Raw genomic sequence first — 24,269 nt, 5'->3', positions numbered from 1 at the left:
GTGCAGTATACGTACATGGTATTTATATAACTAGTACCATGCGAACGCTATATAGATAATAACTTTATTGCACAACAATTGTACAAGGTACAAAGTATGGCATCTACTAATAACGTTACATAACTACAGTTTCATAAGTGCAGTATGGCATGAGAATGGGCATTTACATATGTAACGTTATGTGCGTGTGCGTTACGAGATATAAGAACTTGACATAGGATGTTATTAGTATCGTATCAAGGATCAAAAGATTAAGAAGCAGAAACGCATCGAAAGCAATGTATTTCCCTCCCTATGATATAACGGTTACTAGCAATCGTCGAGGGATTTCAGAGACTAGTTAGCAACAGTGGCAAAACTACGTAAGTTTCCTCGGTCGGAAATTTATATTCACTTGCTTCATAAACTTGAATTTATATAGAAGACGTTTTCAGTGGGTACTCTCAGAATAGTAACAGTGACAAGCCATTTATATACTCCACCACACACGGAACAGGCCGACAGAAACCAGCTACAGATCCAGGTGCAACTTTACTGCTATTGCGTACTGGTATTGGCTTTATTTGGCATGTCAAATAGAAAATCTGCACTGGAACCGCGCCAGCATTTACAGTGCAAGTAATTCTGCTTGATAAACATAAATTACAATTTAGCTTAGACACAAAGTGACGTTTGTTTTAAACATATTTGCGCTGTAATAGATTTAAAATGTAGACACATGGTAATAAATAGTGACTAATAAATAGTGACATATTGATGCATAACATAGCATTTATACCGGCAAGCCGAGGGCAAGCTAAAATACAACAGCTGGCCTATATGCAGACTTGCAGAGACTCTCTATATGCAGGAACACAGGCCAAGGCCCAGGGAGCCGGACGACTATGGCGGGAGACCGAAAACTTTACACAAAGGATAACTTCACACAGTTCAGATGCAGAACTTCTAGATTTAGAAAAACTACCTTACCTTTTAGAGTAGCGTGTTATAATGTAAGAAGTGTACAGTTATTGAATGAATATCATACTCCAATTCAGCCAGGAAAGGCTGCGATGGTATGTGTGTTGCAAATAAACCAGTCACATATAAAATTTTTGATGCAACTTACAGTCGACAGCATACACCGCAGCCACTCACCTGTTGCGAATACTACAAAAGCAAAGTTATTAAAAGGTGGTAGTAACGTTATATATGCTTGATAGTGAACGTCTCAATATAACCAATGATAGCCGATACACCCTGTGACGAGTTCCAGTAACCATGGTTATGTAATGCTCACTTCACACGAAAGGGACCCTAACACAACAAAGCAGGTGTCAAGCAAGGTCATATGTTAACTCAGGTGAATCAAAAACAAGATGGCGGACCGTTAAACTGTCGTGGCCACCTGGCAACTCCATGTAACAATGTGGAGACTTTTGCAAAACAGATCGTTGTGAGGAAATCGTGTCGCTCACTTGGTCACCGTGTGGGTCAACAAGAGTGGACTCATGAGTGTGTAGAGATATATTGTGCACCTGTACTCAGGTAAGGTTACCTGTGATCGTGTGCAACGTTAACAGGTATAATACGACAGGCGACCAGGTATGGGTTTGATTTTGAGGCTAGTGGATGTTTCTCTATATTTTCTCACTGTATATAATACAAGACGAGTGATAACAAGTCTGTAGAAAGAGTAGCCACTGGTGGTGGTGTTCAGGAAAATATAGCACGAAAAAACGGGGAAAACTTGGTATACAATCCATGTATCTTGGGGCTCATTCACGGGACAACTTGATACAAAGAGTCGTGGACTCGGATTTTGCTTAACACTTTTGCCATAATAACTTGTACTAGCATAATTGTTTCATGACAAAACCCTGAAAGCGAAATGATAGGCCGTGCATATTTTACAAGTTGTGTGTGCAGCTAATTTGAGATAGGTTCATCAAAAAGCTTCTTCGCAACGTTTTTTCTATGGATTTGGTGTCGTACCTACATGTATTGTGTGCTAAGCTAAGCTGAGTCTTTGTCTTCTCTGGGTCAATGGAAGGTAAACCGAACTGCGGATGACAGGCTCTTTGTGGACTGATCGGATATCAGATCACACCACGGTTTCTTTGTAAAGATGACACAGACTGTAATACGAAGACAGTTGTTGCGACACGGCACTTTGATAGAACACTGGAGCTGACGGAGTAAACAATGTAACATTTTAGATGTTTTCGTATCCGGTTGAAGAAATTGTGAAATATATAAAGATGTATGCCGGACGTGAGGGACGATACAAATCAGTCAGTCGGCCTGAAAAGCTCATGTTTCGAAAATGCGTTGGGGTTTCCGACCCTAGAATGCACAATTTGATTGTCGGAAAAATCCAGTTGTCAAATTGTAAGCTTGCGAAATTCGTCTGATTCAATGAATGTGTTTCAAATCCGAAATAAGTCACTTTGAGCATAATTGTGGCCATTTCGTGACCTGCTGAAGGTGTTAAAGGAGGTTTTAATGTTGTTCTGTTGTTATTGTTTCTGGCTCGCGCGTGCGTGTGGACAATGGTTTGACCTAGTTGCTTTGGTTGGATTGTGATGATATCTGATATGTAGGCGAGGTGGTAACGTTAGGTGATGCTATCTGATGTATTTCGTTTATGGGCCTCCTAGCGGCTTTCCTGGATCATGCAGTAGAACTTCGATTTTTGTTTAGTTGTAACTTCTATCGTTTTCTGAATAAGCTTAATTAATCAATTAAGTATTAAATCAAATCAAACGTTTAATCTCAAAGCAGATCTTCCGGTGTCAAAATCGTAACTGCCACCAAAACGGTTCTTTCGCGGCCGTATGTAGGAACGCCTTGGCCACCAGTTACGATTTTGACACCATAAGGTCTAGTTCGAGATTGATACGTTGCCGTATTTGCAGGACCGAGTACGTGGAGCGAGGATGACCCGGCAGTTGAGACCGGCTCTGTGCGGGTTCCGCCTATTGCTGCTGGGGTTGGGGACCTCCGTGACGATCACCTGTCTGGCCCTGACGTACTGCGTGGGAAACCTCGACACACAAACAAAGTAGGTTTGAATCAGAGATAGCAGACTTTAGTCCTTACCCATACTTGCGACTAGTCTCATATTTCCACTGTGACTCTGGCTGATGTGCGACTTAAAAATCAATCGGGGTTCGTTCCTCCCGAGCCCTAAAGCAGCGCGGCAGCCGCTGAGAGGCCCACGGGGCCCAGCCCGAAAGTGCACAAAAGATCAGCCCGTAAGCTACCCGGCAGGGCATCGGATTGGAAATCCTGCTACTGAAACATAACACGGATAAATCCACTTTCCTTGCGCGCTTAGATAAACCAAGTACATAAACATTCCTTGTACTTATCCGTTCTTACATATTCACGTGCAAAAAGAATAGTAGGTGAACCACTATAGTGTATCATAAATACGTATGTGTGTTATTTTCTGTTCATACACTGTACAGTTTAGCAACTTGGGGTACAAAGTTACAATAAAAGTCTTCATTCTTTCATTTCTATGATAGTGAAGACCGGAATCTGGCAGAGGAGGTGCAAGAAGATGTTCGAGAAGAAAGCAAAATCCGTCAACTGCAAGACAAAATTGAGGTATATCTTTCTTGGAAAGCTTTGCGAGAAGCCGACCTAATAAGCGGTCAAAGATAAGATAATAGGTTTCATTAAAGAACATTTGGCAGCCTAAGAGCTATATAGTAATAATATACATGTAATTCCTAGTATTTCAGTTCTTCCTTGAACAATTGCAATTGCAAATGCCAATATTGGTGTACGCTTGCTAATTACATTATAGATGCTATTCTAATATAGATCACGATACTCTGTCGTAGATTATGTATTCGCCATGAACAGTTTGAAAGGTAAACCCACCGGAGTTTCTGAAGGATTTGCGTTTTTTAAAGTGCGATGCTCATGTTCGATTGTTTTCAGGAACTTGAAGAACAACTGAGTATGGAGAAGCAACGTCCACGCCCTATAGGTAAGTAAAACTTGATTTTTGTTGCAGGAAAGTCATCAATCAATTGTTTATAAATATCAAAGAAACACATAGCAGTATGTTACGGATGACATTGAAAAGAAAGCGACAATTTGAATTCCTTCAAAACATGGCGTCCTATTTAACGTAGCACGAGGTAATCTGACAAATCATTACTTTTTAAAACTATTTGTTTTGCGTAAAACAGATATGCCACAAACAGGCTTAAGACCTATCCGCACATGCGCGGAAAAGACCAACTTTGTCTTCATCAAGACGCACAAGTCGGGGAGCGAGACGATGACGTCACTCTTCCATCGCTATGGCGACGAACGGATGTTGGAATTCGTGTTACCAAGGGGTGACATCAACGACTGGTGAGACTTTGAACTTTCCTGATGAGATTGATAAGACTGTGACAAAGATGGATATCACTCTCTCAGTTCTAACGTTACGTATGATGTAGAAAAATCAGTTAGACTCACAGGAATTTTCGTCTAAATCACTTAGTCTTCTTCAGCTATCTACCCAAGCGATCTGTACACGAGACTTGATACTAGTGTGACGTGAGCCATGGGTCAAAGGTTGTCGGAAGATGATATCGCCCGCCGTCCCGGTTATAAAAAGAATGTTGGTGCACCCCGATGATGATAAAATTCCAGTGGATCTAATTTTGTAGTTGGCGAACAGTTTGAGTTCTCCATAAACTGATAATCAACTCGGATAACCTTTCATGTTAGTAAAGTCTTTTTTCCCGATGTACAGGTACCTTGGATGGCCTAAACCCATCACTAAAGACATCTACCGACCAGCTAAATCCGGAACGTTCAACATTATGTGCGAACACACTGTCTTCAACAAACCAGCAATGTCAAAGGTCATGCCTAAAGACACGGTCTACGTCACAATCTTGAGAGAACCTTTCGAACAGTTCAAGTCGTCCTTCAAATATCATCTCCTGCCGAAAATACTCGGCATATCGGAAACCAGCGACGCCCTCCTCGAGTTTTTCAAACAGCCGGAAACCTACGACGACATCTACACTTCGGGTGCCGAAGAAGTCCGAAAGGTCCGTACGGGAATTCCCGACGGCGTTTCCGTGACCCGAAACTTCATGGCCCACGATCTCGGCTACCCGAGGGAGCAATGGGGAAATTCCACCTACTTGGAAGAATTTATCAAGTATATTGATAAAGAATTTATTTTTGTAATGATTTTGGAATATTTTGAGGAATCTCTCGTACTTCTCAAAAGCACCATGTGTTGGGAATTTCAGGACATCGTTTACCATCCATCCAACGTAGCAGCCTATCCCTACAAGAAGGACAGACGAGAGAATCTTGTAGATGCACATAGAAATTTCAGCAAAATCGACTATGCACTTTATCAACACTTTAAAAGGACTCTTTGGAAAAGGATAAAACAAGGAGGACAGGACTTTAAAGAAGAGCTTGAAGCGTTTCGTAAAATTCAAAGGGTGACAACCAGGTACTGTGAAAGTAAGGAAACAACGCCGCTCAGTTTTCCTAGCACGAAATGGAGCATGGAGGTGCGAATTACACGCCATTTCTGTTCAAGATACAGACTGGACACTGGCGGATATTTAGACCATGTTTTGAAAAAAAGATATGACGGACTACTCACATAAATATGACTTCTCAAAGATATCTAGATGAAAAGTGTAGTGTGCATTTATATTCATGTAAAATTTGACAAATTTGCTGAATTTTTGTTTGCATCACCTATTTGGTGAAAAAATGTCATTTTTGGTCACGATGCCGTCTTTTTATAAATGTTAAGGAATAGTCTTTACTGACCAAGAGTTTTAATTATATGAATGATTTCATGTTTGGATGCCATCTGAGCAATGGCATTGGCACAGACACCAGTCTTTGGACTTTCCTCTGATACATAGTTCTTCCATTTGATTTTTCTTTTTTATTTGTTGACAAAGAAACATATGAAAAAGCTTAAATTAGTTTAGTTGGAACAGAACCATAAAAAAATCTGATATCCAGGTTGCACAAGGCCACAAAGCCTTGTTTATCCTTTCACTGGCATTTTATATTAGGAAATTTTAACTCGCATTGCTAAGCAAAATGAGCCAGACCTCACAATATTACTTTAATCTGGATTTCTGGTTTTACAAAAGTTTTACAAATTTTCAGATAGATATTAGATTTGAACCTGTGTAGACTAATACATTATGATAAAGGATGTTAATACTTGCACTTCAGAAAACGAGTCGGAGAAAGTAATTCCACAACTTCAACTGTGATTCAATAGTTTGGTTTGGTTTATTGGCAACTACATGTATATAGGCATTGGCAACTGTACAATAACTTTTGTTTAGATCTACAAGGAGCTGAAACAAATTAAACTTTTCATGTTGTTGTGATTTCCTTCGTTTCCTTTTGTTCGGTCGGCGTGTAGTTGTAACCAGTTTTCCTGTTCAGTTCTTCGTTCAGTTCCTCGAATTTGCGGACGGCTTCCTCGCTGGGCGTGGGTTCTGGGTCCTCGCTGTCCCAGGCACGGTCCCATGGGTTCTTCTGGCTCTTAGGGATGAACATGGTTCTGGAAAATACAACATAATTCCTTTCCATTGGAGAGTAATGTAGTTTCTAATAGGTTTAAGGTACAGCTGAAGGGTGGTTGAGGCAAATGTGATCATATGTTGAAAATGAATAATTTCCATCAGACCTGGTGCTTTTTAAGACCTATCTTTATAATCTTTAATGTTTTCCCCTCCAATGTCACAATATGACCCCTAAACTGAAGGGTATAGTTGCTGTTTTTCATGCCTCGGTACAGAGGGGGGATCATTGACAACAGCCTGCTCCACCCCTTTGGGGAGCCCAGATGGTCCCAGCTGGTCCCATGGCGGGAAGTTAAGTCCTCCCCACACCACACATGGCTCGATCCAAAACCCTTGGGCCACACAATTTTGAGCAAGTCACTTCAGCAGGAAGCTATTCCGCTGGTAGTGATGTGTGTATTTAACTTCCATACTGTTTCCAAAATGCTGAGTGCTAAGTAGAGAAAGCAGTATGTACAGTCTCTGTTTCTCTGGTTTGAAGCAAACACTGTTAGGCCATTTCACTGGTTTCTAATAGATTAGTTAGTTAAAATCCCTCCCACACCTTTCAGTACACAGAGTGGTGCTCATCTCCACTTCTATAGCCCTTGGGCCACACAGTTGCCATCTTAAAAGAAATGGGATTTATATATTTTCACTCTAAAAATAGTGTCCTCTAGTGTTTAAGTTTGTTAAGGTACAGGTACAAACAAGTACAAACCTTCTGACTGGTTCCTTAGGAGGAGCCCAAGATGGGACGATCTTGGTGTGCATCCGCCACGAGCTGTACGGGTTGGGTAAGTGGCGCTCAAACACGACGTACTCCAGAACGTCCTTCACCAGATTCTCGTCTCCGTACTCCAGCCGCCCGAACCTGTCGTAGATCGCCAACGTCTGTAATACGGTAGAACAGATGGAAGACATCAATGGCATGGTCTGAAGTTTGATCCACTTACAAGTAATATGCATCAATCTCTCCTGTAAGATTAGGCCCCCTTGAAGTATGATTTGAAAGACAGCAAAAGTCACAAAATGTACAAAACACACTTCTTTATCAATGAAATTTGCTCGCACTGCTTCTGAAATTTTAAGATTCCTCAATGGTTACTCAAGACAAAAAAGCCCAATGTCTTTCTGTAACCACCTTAAATCTGTTGTACAGGCATCTGAGAATGTTCCCAGCGAACGAACTGACAAATAAAAAGATTCAAAATGCAACTGTGAACCCTTGTAAGGCATGTTTGAGAAGAAATAAATACCTACTGCATGGGCCAGTGCAGGTTATGTACAGGTAGACTAGAAATACCTGTACAAGTTACTACAACTCCAATTCCACCTGCACTAACCTGCATATGCATTATTTCAAGCCAGGGTATTGTTACTCTATTGTATTCATCTATGTAAGAAACTTGACCCCTGACCTGTCTGGTGTGCATTCTGACGGTGACCTGTCCGTACACGTTGCCCTTGGTGATCAGGTCGTTGTGGCGTACGTGGACGACCTTCGGAGGCTCCACCGACTCCTGGAACGTCCAGCGGATGGTTCGGAACTTAAAACCTCGCACCATGTCCTGGGAAACAGACAAATTCTGTGATTTAACCTACTAAGGAGATAAACAAAGCATATATTCAACCACAACAAAAAAATCTGAATAATTACTGAATATTGATATTTTAACTCTGCACAAAGTAATGAACAATGACCTGTATGCATAGTGCCCAACACATAGTCCTTATCACCATTCTATGAAAACATCACTTCTTACCACTAAATTGGTAAAAACGTTTGTGACAATATGTTCTCCTTGATATCCTACAATATTGAAGTACTATTGCCTTGTCTCTACTTTCAAGACAATATCTGAAATGCTATTAGGCCACACCATTTTAATTTCTTGGTTAACAGAATTTGAAAAAAAAAATGCTAGATTGGAAAATCAGGAAAACAGAATCTCAGAGGAAAGTTTGTACTTTGGTGCACATAATTTCAGGGAGTGAACATGGTTAGGTGCAAGTTTTAACCCCAGCTTTCTGTTTTCAAGATTTTTTCTGTTCCTAAAATTAAAAAAAAATCTGTTAACCAAGAAATTGAATTTGTGTGGCCTTAAGAGGCAATAGCAGAAGTTTGACTTACAGGGTAGCACTTCTCTGTGACCAGCTGATGCAGACGATGTCTGTTTCTCGTGTTGAAGCTGAAGTCAGAAAAAGGTTCATGTTAAGTCATCAGGAACCTGATTGATCTAATCTAATCTAATCAAATCTAATCTAATAAAATTAAAATTAAATTGAACGATTTCTGACCTGTTTGCCACTAGAAACAATGGCATGATGTTACTGCAAAAGACAGGTGACAAGAGACAAGAGCATAATAGTGGTTCTGCTACTTACTTAGCTAAACAGTCATTTGCTTCTCTGTAGATCTCCTGAGCTGTTCCCGCAAATGTCTTAGTGCTGAACTCCTTGTCAAACTCCTTGATTTTCCTGATGCTGAGGACCAAAGTTTCAATAATGACAGTCAGTAACTCAAGTGACCACCTTGAAAAGTGATCTTTTTTTCAAATGAACATTAGGATATGAATGAACCCCCAAATGCTCATATTTTGGCACCAACAGTAGAAGAAAGTCCTTGTTTTCCTAGCTGTTACATTTTCTTCACTTATGAATGTACTGAAATTTGAAAATCCATTGCAATGTTACCCAGGCTGGTATGTCAACTTTGTGGCTCCTGTGGTAGCATTTGGGTCAATCACAGTATGCCTGTTTCTTTTCTAATTTCATTTCTCTTGCCCGGCTGCTTCATGGTTTTCATAGAAAAGTCCAAGGACCAACAAATCAACCGACTTATCTGTACTTTCTGCTTTCTTCGAACTGATTAATGAAAATATATGTCTCAAGACATTTCCAACCTGAGTTGGGAGGTGGCGAGAGCCTTGGCAGAACTGAGACGTTGAACAGCTCCTTCCTTAGACAGGACCGACTGTCTTCCGTCTCCTTCTGGAGGGATGTACGGGTCCATCACCTCCGCTGGAAGAAGGGAAAGGTTGTGAAAATCAGACTCTGTCAATGAAATATGCCATGTACACTCAACTATATGTACAGATCATCTATTATAAAGGCAGAAATGTTTGCGGGGATTTAACTGATTTTGATTCCGCATTTGAAACAATATAGTTGCGTTACTGTCACACAATGGAACAGCTTTTTGTGGTTTCAAGTTTGCGGTAAAGAGTTCACGGCAAAAACTAATAATATAAAACCATCACGATCATTTTCATTTCTGCCTTTACAGTATATCATAAGATAAATAACTCGCTTTAAGTTACAGCTTTTCAGCCTTTTTACCTGGAGAATAGGACTGTACTACAGAATTTTCCCCCCATGAACTTAAAACACAGCGCTAGTGAAAGCCTCCTATCTCCTTCTTCACTGAAAAATTCCCTGCCAAAATAAATGAACCGTGAACATGTGCTGTCTTCCATTGTGATACTAGCGGTTGCTTTAACCGCCAACTTAACCTTTGGCACTTAGAAGTAGCCGTTTGGCACCCAATTCCCTATTGTTTACGGGGTTAGGCAGCAGGGAGAGGGTTAAAACACTTCCTTTCCCCTCCTACTGCAAAATTGATTACCCTGGAGTCCAGCCTTGTTAGCTTTGGTCCGCTCCCAACGCTAGCCGCCAACAGCTTTGAGAGCGGACCAAAGCTAACGAGGCTGGACTCCAGGCAAAATTCCTCATCATCGGCATTAGCTCGTGGCCGAGCATTGTATCCGTATCAAATAGACGGCTGCCTCATCTAGGTTAAGACTATTCTCCGGTGAAAGTGTCTGGTGTGGCTGCCCAAGCCCAGGGCAGTGTGGAAGAGTCGAGGGCATTTTGTGCGGGGCAGGGTGGGTGGAGAGCGGGGCTGGAGGAGCCGCTCTTTACGTCTCTGTCGCTTGGTTTCTTCTTTGTGTCTGTGCTGGTTTTCCATGTAGTCTGTCCCCAGTGTGGCAAAATTAAGTCCCTGCTAACTTAACTGAAGTCACAGTATACCAAACAATCTCAAGAACTTTACTGACGTGTGCAGGAGATGTTGACTTGTCTGTCCAGTTTATCGTCCGGGATGATCCCTTGTCGTTTCATCTCCGCGGCCGGGTCCTCCTGGAACTCCTTGCTACGCTGCGCCTGCTTCGGGATGAACATCCGCTTCTTGGTGCGGACGACCACGCAGGTGGTGGGGGCTGCTGGGATATGTGGGCGGAGCACGGCCTGGAGACCCTGTGGGTTCATGGATGAACGAAGGAAGGAAAGAAAGAAAGGAGAGAAAGAGAATGAATGTATGAATACTTCTTAGATTTTTCTTAGCCATATACAGGTTTTATGTTGACGTCATAATGAACTTGACTGTTGGAGTACAACAATGCTTGAAGCATATAAGCCCTTTCGTAGATTTGAGTACAGTACGTATGTGCAGTGTCAAAGGTGAAGGCCCTTGAGACGTAAATAAACCCGTCAGTATATTGTTATACAACCCGAGTCAATGTCAAGACGAGAACTGAACATACAAGCCAGGGGCCTTCACCTATTACACTGTACATGAGTACATGTAGGCTACGTAAATTGGTGTGCATAACAAACATTACAGACTATGTACTTCAACATGGGACAAATGATATAAAAAGCCATAAATTTTACGTCATACTTCAGCAGAAATATCGCTACATGTAACGTTATCATTTAACGTTGGATGCTCAAATTATAAATGGAACTTGTTGCCAAAGACAACCCCGCTCATGTTTGTTTGTTTGTCGTCCATTAGTTAAAATCCTGGTTGGAAATATTATTGTTGTTGTTGAAATATTATTACATGACATGACACTGTTATTCTGCCCCCCTCCCTCCAGAAAAAAAACGTAACAGTACACTGGCGTCACTGCTCTGTTAATCCACACATTTGAGGCTTTGGCGTTATCAAATAAAAGTGACAATGACATAAGGACACGTACGAAATATTTCTACTCATGCAGGGGATTTTGCATAGTTCTAAATTACCTGGAAATGAGGACATCTTCGCGTCCTTACGATCGCTGAGAAAAACGTGGGCGCCGCCATGTTTGTTGCAGTGGTTGTGGTACGGAGAGCCACCTAGCGAGGTAAAATTGACCTGCAAACTCTTTGGCACCACCTCAAATGCGGAGCCGTTCTCAATGTTGCCGAAGCTAATGGTTCAAGCGGAGCATGGAGGTTTAAGTTTTGATTTTAAAACTCCTTGAGTGGAGTGATTACTACAAAATTACAGAGTCCTTGATTTTTCAACACAAGGGGTGAAGAAAATGTGAGTGAGCTCAACTTGCAGTTGAAAACCCTTCATAATCAATACATGGAAATGTTTACTTGCAATATCGTACCCAAAGGCCAAATGCATGTACAGCATTGCAGTTGAAACAAAGTAATGGAGTATATACCAGTAATTTTTTATCCACTATATGGTGCTATGTTTACGTGGGATTTGACTTTTTCTTTGAAGGCAGTGGATAAAGAACTGTCCATTGTTTCGCATAATGAGTCGGTTTTGTGATTTTAGTAAAAAAGTCTTGGTGATTATCTAAATGGTAAAATCTCTGGGAAATTGTGGCAACTATTTGAAATAAACCTTTTCTTTCGGTCTCATAGTGAATGCCTTTACATTCTTTGAGCAATATTTGCATAATCTCTTATGGACTCTAGTGGATGTTCACTTATTCTTATCTTACATATGGCTGATTGTTTTTGTGATTTATCAAGTATTCAGATTTGACACTTTTATAAAATCTCATCTTACCATTATCTACAGACAATAATAATCAATATACGATAAGCTGTAATCAAAATAATAAGAGAGCAGGAAAGAGGGAAAATGTTCAACAGAAACCTTTTCAAGGTTCTTGAAATGGAATGGCTCAAGTCAGGTTAGATACACAAAGATAGATGAATGTTTATTTGTAATTTTATCTCATTAACAGAATACCTCAGTGGTACTTTGCACTAGTCTATATAAATACCGGTATATGCATCCATTGTACCGTAAAAAAAGTTGTAATTCTTACATCAACTTGTATGGTTTTCTCTGCTTCTGTTACACTGAATTTCTCTAAAAACACTGTTTTGCAGTTCATCTAACTCGGCATATGGCAAACATATGTACAACAATGTTAGGCTTTTAAAAGCTTTAAAGTTAAAGTGAAGATATAAAACAATATTAGGACTCCTAAAAACAGAGGCCTTTACTAAATCGAACTGAAATACATTATTCTTAGGAAATCATTTAAAGAAAACTGAAAACTGAATAGAATGAAACTCTTAAGTAGACAAAATCGTCAGCATTGAATTGATATATACATGTAAAACCATTGGGAGAATGTACAGTAACTAGTGGTACAATCAAACAACTAAGCATCACTTAGTTTTATACAAGGATGTCATCCTTTGTTGAAGACCTATAGCTGATCCCATGACATTGAAACTGTAGGAACATTTACAGGTACCATAGCAACAGCCAGAACTTCAATTTGATTGGCTATCTTATGATATTGTGTTCATCTCAAGGCACAAAATAGGATCCCAAGACTTGGAGTAAGAACAGTCCTGATAGGCTGATCTACCATCTTGTAGTGCAAGCAGTGTTGTGATTGGATATCCTGAGATGTTGAAGCCATCCTTGTGCTATAGATGATGTTGTCTTAGCAATACAATGTAGTAGCAACAGCAATGTCCACGAGGTCACTGAACAGTTGACCTTGTACAAGGTCAAGCCCAAGGTCACTACCTGACCCTGTAGGCCCTGTTCAGTACCAGTTCCACATTGTCCCCTCCGTGGGAAAAGCAGTCCAACACGCAAACCAGACGAACATCCAACACCTCTTCGCGCACGGGAAGTCCCAGGTCAGTGACCTCTGTGTCCTTCGCCACCCCGCCGTTTTCCAACATGGCGAGAAACGACCCGTCGTGGTCGTGGCTGTACGCTGTCCGATGGGCGCCGTGTCTGACCGGGAAGAACAGCATGTCTACGGCGACATCGTTGTTTAACCCCAGGAGGGTGATGATGTAATAGCTCTCCTCATTAGGGACTGGCATGTCTTCTACTTCTGTATGAGAGGATAAAAGAGACAAATGTGGAAAATTAGAATTTTTCTAAAATGATATTACTGTTAAACATTGAAAACCATAATCTTATTTTATCTGTTTGTACCTTATATCAGCTACAACCAAGTCATTTTATTTAGCATAAAGCATAATAAAATCTTTTCTTTATTCCATGATGGGTTGTAGGTTTGAATCCCTGGCAGGACCTAATGTTGTGCCCTTGGGAGGCCATAGAGGCAGTGGGTTGTTATCCAATGTGTCTAGGGCACGGTATTGAAAGGCGGATCCCAACCCTCTTCTTCAACCCCCTTCTACCTCCCCAACCGAAGTCAGGTACCCATCTTGACACCTGGGTGCAGTGAGAAAAGTTGTGTTAAGTGCCTTCCCAAAGGCATAACATTGGTCAGTGGATTATAACGCAGGCCCTCAGAGTTCTGGGCCAGACATCCTAACCGTTACTCCAAAACGATGCCACTATTAACCAGTAATGTAATGCAAACAAAAACCAAACTGTTCCACCACTGACTTGAGTTGTCTTGTCTGGCAGGTCTGAGTTCTGAAGGCTGCAGACGGAGAGCCTCCCTGGCCAGGTCCGAGTGCCTCGGCTGCCAGACACGGGGCGTGGTCAGCGGATGGAGCCGCCCCGTCGTTAGGCGTGGCAGGGCAGGGGGCAACTGGGTAACATTCACTGTCTGAGGAAACACATGGATGATGAAGCATCAACCGATACAGGTGAAAAACAATTACATGATGTATCAATTCCCATCCTCTTGTACGTTGTACCTTCTTCCATCTGCAAAAACTCAAAGATTTTGAAATTCTTAAGTGTCTTTCCTCATTGCAATTTCTTTTCAAAATTTGAAAATCGTTTTCCTACAATTTTTTGTGACAGCTCAGGGGCAGAGCAGTAAATAATAATAAGAGCCTTTTCCTTAAATATTGGGCTTTTTTTTGTTGTCTTTAATACTCATACAAAACTTTTCTGGAACAAGTATACATGTATCATAGTAAGTGGAAGGAACAACAGCAAAATTTTTTTCTATTATCATTAAACCATGATTACAAAATGTATACTGCACCATAGTCTGATTTGTTTCTTCTCTAAGTGGTTCCAACTCTAAGTCGATGTTCATCTCCCCCTCTGACGGCCCCCCTGCAGACTCCTGCTGTCCAGATGAACCACCTGTCGGACCACGCGCGGGCCGTTGTTGTCTTCTCTTCACCTTCCTCTTCGGACCAGTGTCCTCCGACTCAGGGTCCTCAAACACTCGCACTGCTTTTCTGGGGTGGGGGTTAAGGAGAAATATGACATTGATCAGTTGTTTTAACTTCTGAGGAGGTGACTTAGGAGAAATACATCGATTTTTTTATATTTTTTGGGTGGTAAAATAGAGATATGAATTCAAAAGAGATATGCAACTGATTAGTTTCTGGGGTGGTAATTTAGGACAAATATGACATTGATAAGTTGTGCTTGATTTCTGGCATGTACTTCACAAGAATTGTGATATTGATCAGTTTGTTTCAACTTCTGGAGTGGTGAATTAGGAGAAATAGTAAACTGATCAGTTGTGCTCAATTTCTTAATTGCTATGATGGTAATTTAGAGGATCATTAGATTGATCAGACAAAACAGGCGATCTGAGAACCAAGAAATTAAATTGGTGGAGGAATCTATTTCAACTCTTTTATAACTTTTCTAGAAAACCTGAAAAAAAAACCCCAACAATCTTGCTTGTACCTCATATCTTTCCTACCACGCCTCTTCAGCAGACTGACCGGCTGCCATTCAAAGTCCATGTCCTTTGACCTGGCACGAGTCACAGGTCCGCCCTCCATCACGGGTGACCTTTCCTGTGACCTTGACCTGAGCCTGGTGGAAACGGGGCTAAAGATGTCCTCATCTGAGGAGGAAAGGTCATGACTGGTAGAGGGAACCGGTTTGGTACTGGTCAAGGCTGCCTGCGCTCCGTTTTGCACTGTTCTTTCATTCTGTAATCCTTCTCTCTCATTCCGTAATTGTTCTCTGTTGTTCTGTAGTTGTTCTCTATTATTCTGTAGCTGTCCTCTGTTATTCTGTCTTTCTTGTCTATTGTTCTGCTGTTGTTCTCTGTGGAAAAAAACAAGAGAATGACTACTGCTTCACTTCTATGGCAAGAAGCTTTTGACATGAAACATCTAGAATTTTTAGAGCTAAGTTGAAGACTTCTACAACATGCTCTTACCTGTCTTCCAGTGGATGTGGCCTGTAGGTTACCATAGCGATGGTTCCCTGGACAACAACCCTTTTCCCTTCACAGTAGTGCAGGGAGGACAGCTCTGCAGGCAGGTGGTGTAATGGGGTCACCTGGGGTCATAAGTAAAAGCCTAAGTCAGCATAGAGCATCCTTACGTTAAACTTAAGGAACTGATTTCATTTTATGTGGTCCAAGCATAATCCTAATTCAAGAGTCTTCTTATTCCTGTTAAATTCTCCATCATCTTGACCATGTCCTTTTGAAAGTAATGTGATTTCAGTTAAGTTTGCCGCAACAAGATTTCGTACCAAGCTGAAAAACAAAAATTCTCTGTATCTCCAAAAGTTAAGTTTACAGTTAAAGCAACACAGTGCAAATATAGCCGCGGGTGTGACGAGGTTATTGAAGAAAAATTGTCCACAAACGTGATAAAGTGATTTCATGACAAGGACAACGAAAACTGCAAGAGTAAAAATTACTGTGCATATTTCAAGATTTACTGTAAGCACTATCAAAACTTGGATTTTCCTACCCTGCCAAAATACCCGGTGTACTGTAGACTGAAGGAAGTACTACTAGTATATAACATTTCTCCATCACATCTTCTGTTCTTGTTACCTTGACATCTTTCTCTTCCCCTAGTCCAGCCTTGTATTCCTCCAGGGTGGGTGGGAGAGGTGGGTAACCGTAGCAACCACCAATCACAGCACTCAGGGCACACTGCCTCGCCTTCCCACTCTGCAGCCAATCAGCAAGGTCGTGAAGGGCTTGTTCAGTACGGTAGCCATGGGAACCATGGAACCCTGTAGTGTACACCTGTTATGAAATATAGGAAGAGACACAGAAAAAAAGTTATTCTATGGATGCCTTTTTGCACTGCTATTTTGCTTCATGTCAAAATATAGGAGGTAAAAATTAGTAACAAACTTGGTGGTAACTGTTAGCAAAGTACTACATGCCACATTTCAATACTGTCAACCATGAAATAGAGAAGAACCGGGACGGGTGTCTCTACAGACTATTAACCGCCTTTGACCTGTTGCTCACGTCACAGTTCCGTAAGGTTTGGTTTGGAGCAACCAAAATCTTAAGTTATACTGAAGAAGACCAGAGGACTGATCAAAAAAACAAGATTCAGGACGGGGGTCGTTACAGACTATCAACCACCTTTGACCTCTTGCTCCTATTTCTGTAAATAGACAAACACCAAACAATACCTGACTCTCTCTGGTGGTCGTCAGGTAAACAAACTTCTTCTTCTCCCTTCCCACGGTGCTTTGCATGACTCTCATGTGCGTGGCGACCACGATGTGGCCGGCGGTGATGTTGTCATGGATACCGGGCTGCGACGTGGCGAACAGCTGTAGAACGACGGGTTTCGTGCTGGTCTGGTCCATGACGTGGACCCAGCGCGACTGCCAGAACTGCGGGCACGTCGGCCGACGGAGCCTCTCCCATCTGTGGAGAAAGTAAGAAAGGCTTGGAGAAGAAACTAGATGGAACTTATACTTCACTTCTACGCAAAGCACAGAACTTGAGTTGGAAACATCACCCAACTATTCAGACCATTTACGATTCTCTACCACGGGTGTCACACAGACTCAGACAGAGAAGGGTCCAGTTTGCTGGTCACTGCCTTTGGGCAAGTGAGGAGATTATCTCCTCACTCATTCTGTGGAGGCCCCGGGGATCCACGATCCCGGGGGCTCTATCCAGAGACACCTCAATTCACATGGAAGACCTTAGTGCGGCCATGGCAGATAGACTGGTGTGGTAGGAAGTTGTGCATGGACTTGCCCCGTCCCCCCGGGGGTCGACCGATGATGATGATGATGATGAAGAAAGGCAATCAGAGATGGCACACTTCACCCCTTTACACAAAGTGCGTTTTTTGACTGTTCCATTCCCAAAGATAAAAGCAGAAGCACTCAAGAGGAGGTATGGTAATGCTGTGTTGTGTACATTGAAATAATCTGAAACAAAAACATGGACATGCAGATGCACACACATCCACAAAACATAGAAATTAAGAAAAAGAGAGTTGAAATGCAAAAATCTGACCGAGGTGCAGCCTCTAGTACTTATTGGTTGAACCTGTACTTTTGACGGATAAACATGACTTTGTGGATGATTTTTCAAGCTATGTTGGCATATCTAACAAAAGAAGGCTCCATCCCTGAGGTATTGACAAAAACATTAGTACATACATGATGTCCCAAGCAGATATTGGGAAGAATTTAACTTTCAGCATGCTAAGGTAGCCATTTGGCACAAAATTGGCACTGGTTATGAGGTTAGACAAAGGAGATTAAACCCACCTTCCCACGAACGTACTCAGCCCAACCACATCCACGATGGCCTGATCCGCCGTCGTTGCCAACTCCACGCTCCTCACGAACTTGTACTTCACGTCCGGGAGATCCCACGCAGGGTCCACCTGGTTGCCGGGGACGACGGTTACCACGGCGGCGGGCTTGCGCGAGTTGATGTTGAGCTCGATGTTGAGGCAGGGGAGTTGGTTGTTGTGGAGATCAGGACGCGAACGCAGGGCGAAGCTGTGGCGGACGGTGTAGTTCTCAACTTTCACAACCGCTCCGACCTGTGTACAAGATCAAAGACTTTAACCGTCATCATGCTAAGGTCGCTGTTTGGCACCAAATTTGTTTTGGTTATGGGGTTTGGCAGCAGGGAGAAAGTTACAAATGGTACATACACATACAGTGCTTTCTCTCAGCTTAAGACAGCGGTATTTATGAGAATGAGTATGGAAGACGGGTTGAACACACATCCAGTGGGCTAGCCCTCTACTGTAGTGGTCCTGCGGGGCCCAAGGCCGGCTATAGAAGCAGATATGGACAATGGTTCTTTGTTTCTACTCTTCACTGTTTCAAGAAAAGTGGGTTCAGTGCTGATATTAATTACCAGTCTTTTGGAGGCGACATTAATTAGGGGACATTATTAGGACATCAAGAACTCAACACACTTATCGATAAGAGTAGGGGTGACCAGGTGTGCTTGACTGTAAAATGTGAGCCGTGGCAAAGCCCCATTCCACCAACAGACAACCCGTTCTCACACACAAGGCCACATAACACCCACCTCCAGTTTCTTGTACAGGGCAGGGACTGTGGAACCCCATAGCACCATGGACGCAGTGCCTGATGAGTCTCCAAGCTCAATGTAGCCCTGATATGTCCACTTTTCCTGTGTTTATCAATGATTCATAAATATAATGAAAATCTTTAGTGCATAGTTACATGTGTAACTTATAGGGTTCACAAATGATTTCTTAATGTAAGGAAGCATCGTTAGCAGACATCTGTGATTTAATTACTTCAAACTGGTTCAATTACTCGCTCTCAAGTTTGAAAAAATATTTCTTGACTTCTGGATCAACAATTGAAAACAGAGTCTGTAACTTGGTTTCAGGTTTTCATGTTATCCTGTAGCTTTATTTTCTTTTGAAAATGTGTACAAATTTGTCTCTCACCTTGTCCCTGCCTGGTTTACCGTAGTAGTGAACCCTCGCTCTAGCCAGAACCCTGCCGACCACAACCGGATATGGCCGGCTCATAGTCTTGTACTTGGATGCCAGCTTGTTCAGCTCAAGACGATCTATGTCCGTGTACGGATCGTTGTTCTCGTCTTCTTCACCTGAAGGTTGAAAGAGAATGTAGCAACAAGCTAAGCTATCAATCTTTTATTTTTGCTTTTATATGTGTTTGCACTTAAAAAAGAATAAATACATAACAATGAACATGAGATAAAACTGTGCAAGTGAGGCTAGAGGCTTATTTTAGGTGAAGACTATCACAGAATGTTGTCTAGGGTATTGTCCAGTTTTCAACAATATTTTTCGTTAGGGGAGGGTATGGGAGCCCCAGTTAACTAAGTAAGACGGCTAATTACCATTGACGGAAAAATCCTAAAAAATATCCCTTTTTTTTGGTTGTCGCGTACAATTTCATCATTTTCCAACTTCCAGGTTGATATTTTGGCATGGTTTATTTAAAGTTAGATATTTTTATACATAAAGCCACTGATTTTGGTCTGTCAGGGTTGGCAGCATGGTCTTGGAATTTTTCCGTCATATGCAGCAAAATTCTATCAAATGATAGAATGATGGGTGCTGGCTAGAGCCCTGATTGAGGTGCAGAATACTGTGAATGCATTTAAGCTCTCTGTGATTTAAGCTCACAGTGTGGACAAAATGAAGTGTTAGCGATGGCTTTAAGTCCGACAGAAGACAGAACAACCATTTTTGTGGTGGCTTTAAATTTACAGTGAAGAGGTCACTACAAAAACCGCAACATCAAACCATCACGAAAATGTCAACATTTATTATCCATTTTCACATGACAGACCTTCCTGCTGTTCCCACTGCTCCCCAAAGGGGTCCTCGTTGTTCCACAGAGGCAGGTAGTGGCCCCAGCGACCGGTCAGCGGGTGGTGGCCTGTCTCCGGGGGCAACGCATTCGACCAATTGGGGATGGCCCCTGGGTCATCTGTGAGAGCAAAATGAACATTTTTTTTTCCACACAATGTGTGATGAATTATGCAAATTTGGAGTAAAGTTAGAAGTAAATCTTGGATGCCAGTTTTCCAGCTGTGGGAGTAAAATGTATTTGCATAGAACAGGGGCTCTGCACCTTCATCATGTATCCACTTACACTTGGGGGGACATCCGAATGGAAAATTCAGATCGACCCCTGAATCTTTAGCACCCAGAAGTAGGCGTTTGGCACCCAATTCCCCATTGGTTACAGAGTTAGGCAGCAGGGAGAGAAGGTTGACTGACCCCGCCAGTCAACAAACCGCCAGTCGTCAGTTTGAACTTGGCTGATACTAATTACATCATAAGAATTCCTACAGAAAATTTTCTCAAATTCCCCACTTCTAAACTATCCCTTCTGCTCGGTCCCTTGCATTACTTTCATGAATGCCTCCAAATCCGAAGAATCTCCAAAAAATAACAGTATTGCATATTCAAAAGTCAAAACTAGAAGTGTTGTGTTATTTTGGACGACGACTCAGGGGTAGATGCATTTTTTCAGTTCCTATGTGGGTGTCTACACTCATCTGTCAGGAACAACGGGAGAACTAAGATGTGAATGTGGTTGTTAGAGCTGTGTACCTAATAAATTTTAGGTACAGGTACAGGTACACAGGTTTAGATACAGGTCCGGACCTGAACCTGTACCTAAACTACTTGTTCAGAAAATGGTAGATTTTCAGTAATTTGACTTTGAGTAAGGACAAAAGCATGTTTAGAGATGAAAATTTGACTCCAGCCTTGCAAATGTGTTTTATGTGCTGGAGTATACGGTAGTATAGATGTGACTTTAGTGCACTGCCACGGTAATTTCATTATCTGTCAAAGTGGCCATCCCCTGGGTCAGACTTGACCTGATTAATACCTGTCCAGTACTGGTCCACCAGGGTTCAGGTATTTTGGACCTGTACCTAACTGATTGTACCCGGTACTGTATCGGTACACAGCTCTAGTGGTTGTGTACCTGAGCTGAAGCTGCCTGTTCGGAACTTGGCGTCCTTGATGATGATGAAGCTGTCCCCCTGCACATCACCCTCGTTGTACCGCAGGGTCAGGTCATGTAAGGTCACCTGGCACCCCGCACACAGCTGGGGAGGGGGTGTCAAGGAAAGATGGAGAAACTGTCAGTGAATAAAAAGACTCTTTTTACACAAACAAGAGATTTATTCCACTTCTTCAAGGCAATTCTGACTGGTTCACATAGCAATGCAGTACAGGTGTTGCTGCTTATAAATTAACTGTAAATGCAGAAATGTTCGCGGTGGTTTTATGTTGGTGGTTTTCGCGGCGACCGTTTCACTGCGAACATAAAACCACCGCAAATATTTTGTCCAAGACTAGCAGTGTGAGACTATAGTCTATAGCACTGCTGAGAAATTAGAACCACCACGAACAGTTCGTTTTCCCCTAATCGCGAAATAAAAATCATGCGAACTTAGATGCATTTACAGTACATAATGAGATTCCCAAACGCAAAATATTCACATATGTACAAATCACATGTACAGGAGATGACATCACTATGATGTGACTTACCAACCTGATGAAACTATTCACCGAGAAACTGTCAGGTTAGATTGAACATCATCTACAGAAAGTCTATAGACTATGACAAGAACTGTGAACTGCAACTCTTCACAACTTGCTGGCAATTCGCTACCTGACTAATCTCTGATTCAGGACACCCAGCCTGAATTTATGGTGGCATGCAAAATTTCAATTTGTCCATTTCTTTACCTAAAATTTCAATTTTTCTGTTGATTGCTAGTCTCTACCAGAGGCCATAGGTTGCTGGAAAAAAATTATTAGTATAGTTTTATTGTTCACAAATTACCAGCAATGGCAGCCTTTTTAGTGCTGAATTGATGCAGGGTTTACAGGTTTCACGTAATACACAACATATACCTAATCTATCCACACTTGCATTTTGTGGAACTGTCGCAAGGGTCTGGGCGGCTGCCATTTGGCGCCATTAGGTGACCTCAATGCGACCTTCCCCAACCAAAGTCAGGTACCCATTTACACCTGGGTGGAGTGATATTAGTAGTAGCCAAATTGGCCAAATAGAGTAGACGTATAGACTGTATAATAGAGTTAGCCGGCCTGGGAGTACAGTTTGCGACCAAGGTACAATACTGTACTCCAGGCCAGCAGAATTCCAGATGGTATTGTTACTAGTATCTGTCTATTTGGCCAATTTCTACTTTTTTATCAGTTGGAGTCTGGCAGAGACTAGCATATTGTATGTTGGATCCTACATGTTGATTTTGATCATTTTGTGATGTTTCTCCCCACCTCGTTCCTGTGAACCAGATGGTTGAGTTTCGGACTCAGCAGACATTTTATCTTGTGGAGTCCGTCGGTCACGACGACATCGAACACGTCCTGTTCCTCTCCTGGGTCCTCTCCTGTCTCCCCTTCAAAATCACTGCCCTGGAAACACAGGAAATGGTAGAATTATGTTTCCCACCAGACTCTAGATACTTTACGTTTGTATCATAACAGGGCTCGAAATTTATTTTTGGAAAAAGGTGCACTGGTGCACCAAACCAAAAAAGTTAGGTGCACAGAAAGAATTTTGAGTGCACCACATAGAATAAAGTTGAATGTCAGCAAAACACAATTACAAAATATTATAAACAGCCAGACAACTAAACTTAGATACGTTCAAGGGTCATAACCAACACAACAACAACAACATAGATCTAAGCACTACAGCGTTACAAAGGAGTCCATAGACGTAGAAATAACCAGCTGAAGAATCCCTTGAATAAACTTACCACCAGGTATCGATGGACTGCCAGCACGGAGGCGGGGACAGGCGCCAAGGGCTGCCGCTGACGTTCCGCCTGTCGAACCCGCTCTTTTAACTCCGCTATCGGGACGTCCTGTGGCTCAACAAAACTTTCAGACATGCTTTTGTCCTTTGTGACGTCTTTGTTCAGGTTCTGGCTGGAAATACTCAAGGAAACGTCAGTCAAATGACCGAATAGAAATGAAAACAAATTTCGACTGGCCAGTCGCCATTTTCAAAACTGCCACCAGTGGGTCAAAGGTTGTGCGGTGATGCCGACTGGCGGATTCGTTAGGTTCTGCAGAGCGCACGTCAACTATGGTTCAGGGATGCCGACTGGCGGATATATCAGACATTGCAGGACACAGGTGGGTGAGCGAGCGATGAGCAAGCGGTGCACCAAACATAAAATAAAACAAGAGTACTCTCCAAGCACAGTAATGGGTCCGACTGATTTTTGCCGTGTTTTCAGGCGTTTTTGTCGGGCTTTCTATTTTGCTCCGTTTTCTGTAACGGAGGGTGCTGCAACTTCGGACGTAAATCTATGAGTTCGACATCGTATTGCACCAGTGTCGGTTGTCTGAAAAGTGTTGCGTTTTTACGAATGATAAATTAGAAGTTGGGAGTATGCCGAAGTTGCAGCACCCTCCGTTATGTTGCCAACCGTTACTGACCCAACGTAGTTAACGTTGATCTCTAACCATACTAGCCGCGCCGGCTATAGAGAAAATATTTGCCAGGGTTAGGGGAGTTTGGCCATGGAGCATTTGATTCGCAGGCGCAGTTGCGTATTGGATCGTCTCTCCGTAGCCGACTCCCTTCATACAATTCACTCTATTTGGCCAATTTCTACCAATTTTACCAGCGATCCGCGGAGCCTGGTAACAGGCTAAACCCAACATGGGTTGGCAACATAAAGAAAACGGGACAAAATGGAAAGCACGACAAAAACGCCTAAAATACGTAAAAAAAGCAGTCAGACCCATTCCTCTGCTTGGCGAGTAAAACAAGTTCATGACAAAATCAGTTGC

General features: G+C 42.2%; 3 protein-coding genes across 3 annotated transcripts; 1 reads left to right on the top strand and 2 right to left on the bottom strand.

Annotated features, from left to right (window-relative positions):
• Window positions 1-1,339: 1,339 nt before the first annotated feature.
• LOC136446031 (galactosylceramide sulfotransferase-like) lies at window positions 1,340-6,377 on the top strand. The gene is made up of 6 exons (XM_066444299.1): window positions 1,340-1,527; window positions 2,898-3,043; window positions 3,513-3,594; window positions 3,934-3,982; window positions 4,188-4,356; window positions 4,745-6,377. The coding sequence occupies exons 2-6, from the start codon at window positions 2,919-2,921 to the stop codon at window positions 5,625-5,627; spliced, it is 1,308 nt and encodes a 435-aa protein (XP_066300396.1). The 5' UTR covers window positions 1,340-1,527; window positions 2,898-2,918; the 3' UTR covers window positions 5,628-6,377.
• Window positions 6,258-11,694, bottom strand: LOC136446032 (large ribosomal subunit protein mL45-like). The gene is made up of 8 exons (XM_066444300.1): window positions 11,586-11,694; window positions 10,613-10,811; window positions 9,461-9,578; window positions 8,943-9,041; window positions 8,689-8,746; window positions 7,976-8,125; window positions 7,276-7,448; window positions 6,258-6,553 (listed from the first exon to the last, which is right to left on the bottom strand). Exons 1-8 carry the CDS (start codon window positions 11,643-11,645, stop codon window positions 6,364-6,366), a joined length of 1,047 nt encoding a protein of 348 aa, XP_066300397.1. The 5' UTR covers window positions 11,646-11,694; the 3' UTR covers window positions 6,258-6,363.
• A 793-nt stretch (window positions 11,695-12,487) lies between these two features.
• Window positions 12,488-23,522, bottom strand: LOC136445981 (RPA-related protein RADX-like). The gene is made up of 14 exons (XM_066444238.1): window positions 23,225-23,522; window positions 22,740-22,877; window positions 21,409-21,532; window positions 20,257-20,397; window positions 19,383-19,546; window positions 18,992-19,096; window positions 18,211-18,491; window positions 17,110-17,350; window positions 16,511-16,708; window positions 15,881-16,002; window positions 15,397-15,765; window positions 14,735-14,936; window positions 14,182-14,347; window positions 12,488-13,657 (listed from the first exon to the last, which is right to left on the bottom strand). Exons 1-14 carry the CDS (start codon window positions 23,357-23,359, stop codon window positions 13,335-13,337), a joined length of 2,709 nt encoding a protein of 902 aa, XP_066300335.1. The 5' UTR covers window positions 23,360-23,522; the 3' UTR covers window positions 12,488-13,334.
• Window positions 23,523-24,269: the final 747 nt, after the last annotated feature.

Source organism: Branchiostoma lanceolatum, chromosome 12 (genome assembly GCF_035083965.1).
Source record: "Branchiostoma lanceolatum isolate klBraLanc5 chromosome 12, klBraLanc5.hap2, whole genome shotgun sequence".
NCBI classification, from domain to species: domain Eukaryota; kingdom Metazoa; phylum Chordata; class Leptocardii; order Amphioxiformes; family Branchiostomatidae; genus Branchiostoma; species Branchiostoma lanceolatum.
The sequence above is the reverse complement of the archived record's forward strand: the minus strand, read 5'-3'. Positions and strand labels throughout refer to the sequence as shown.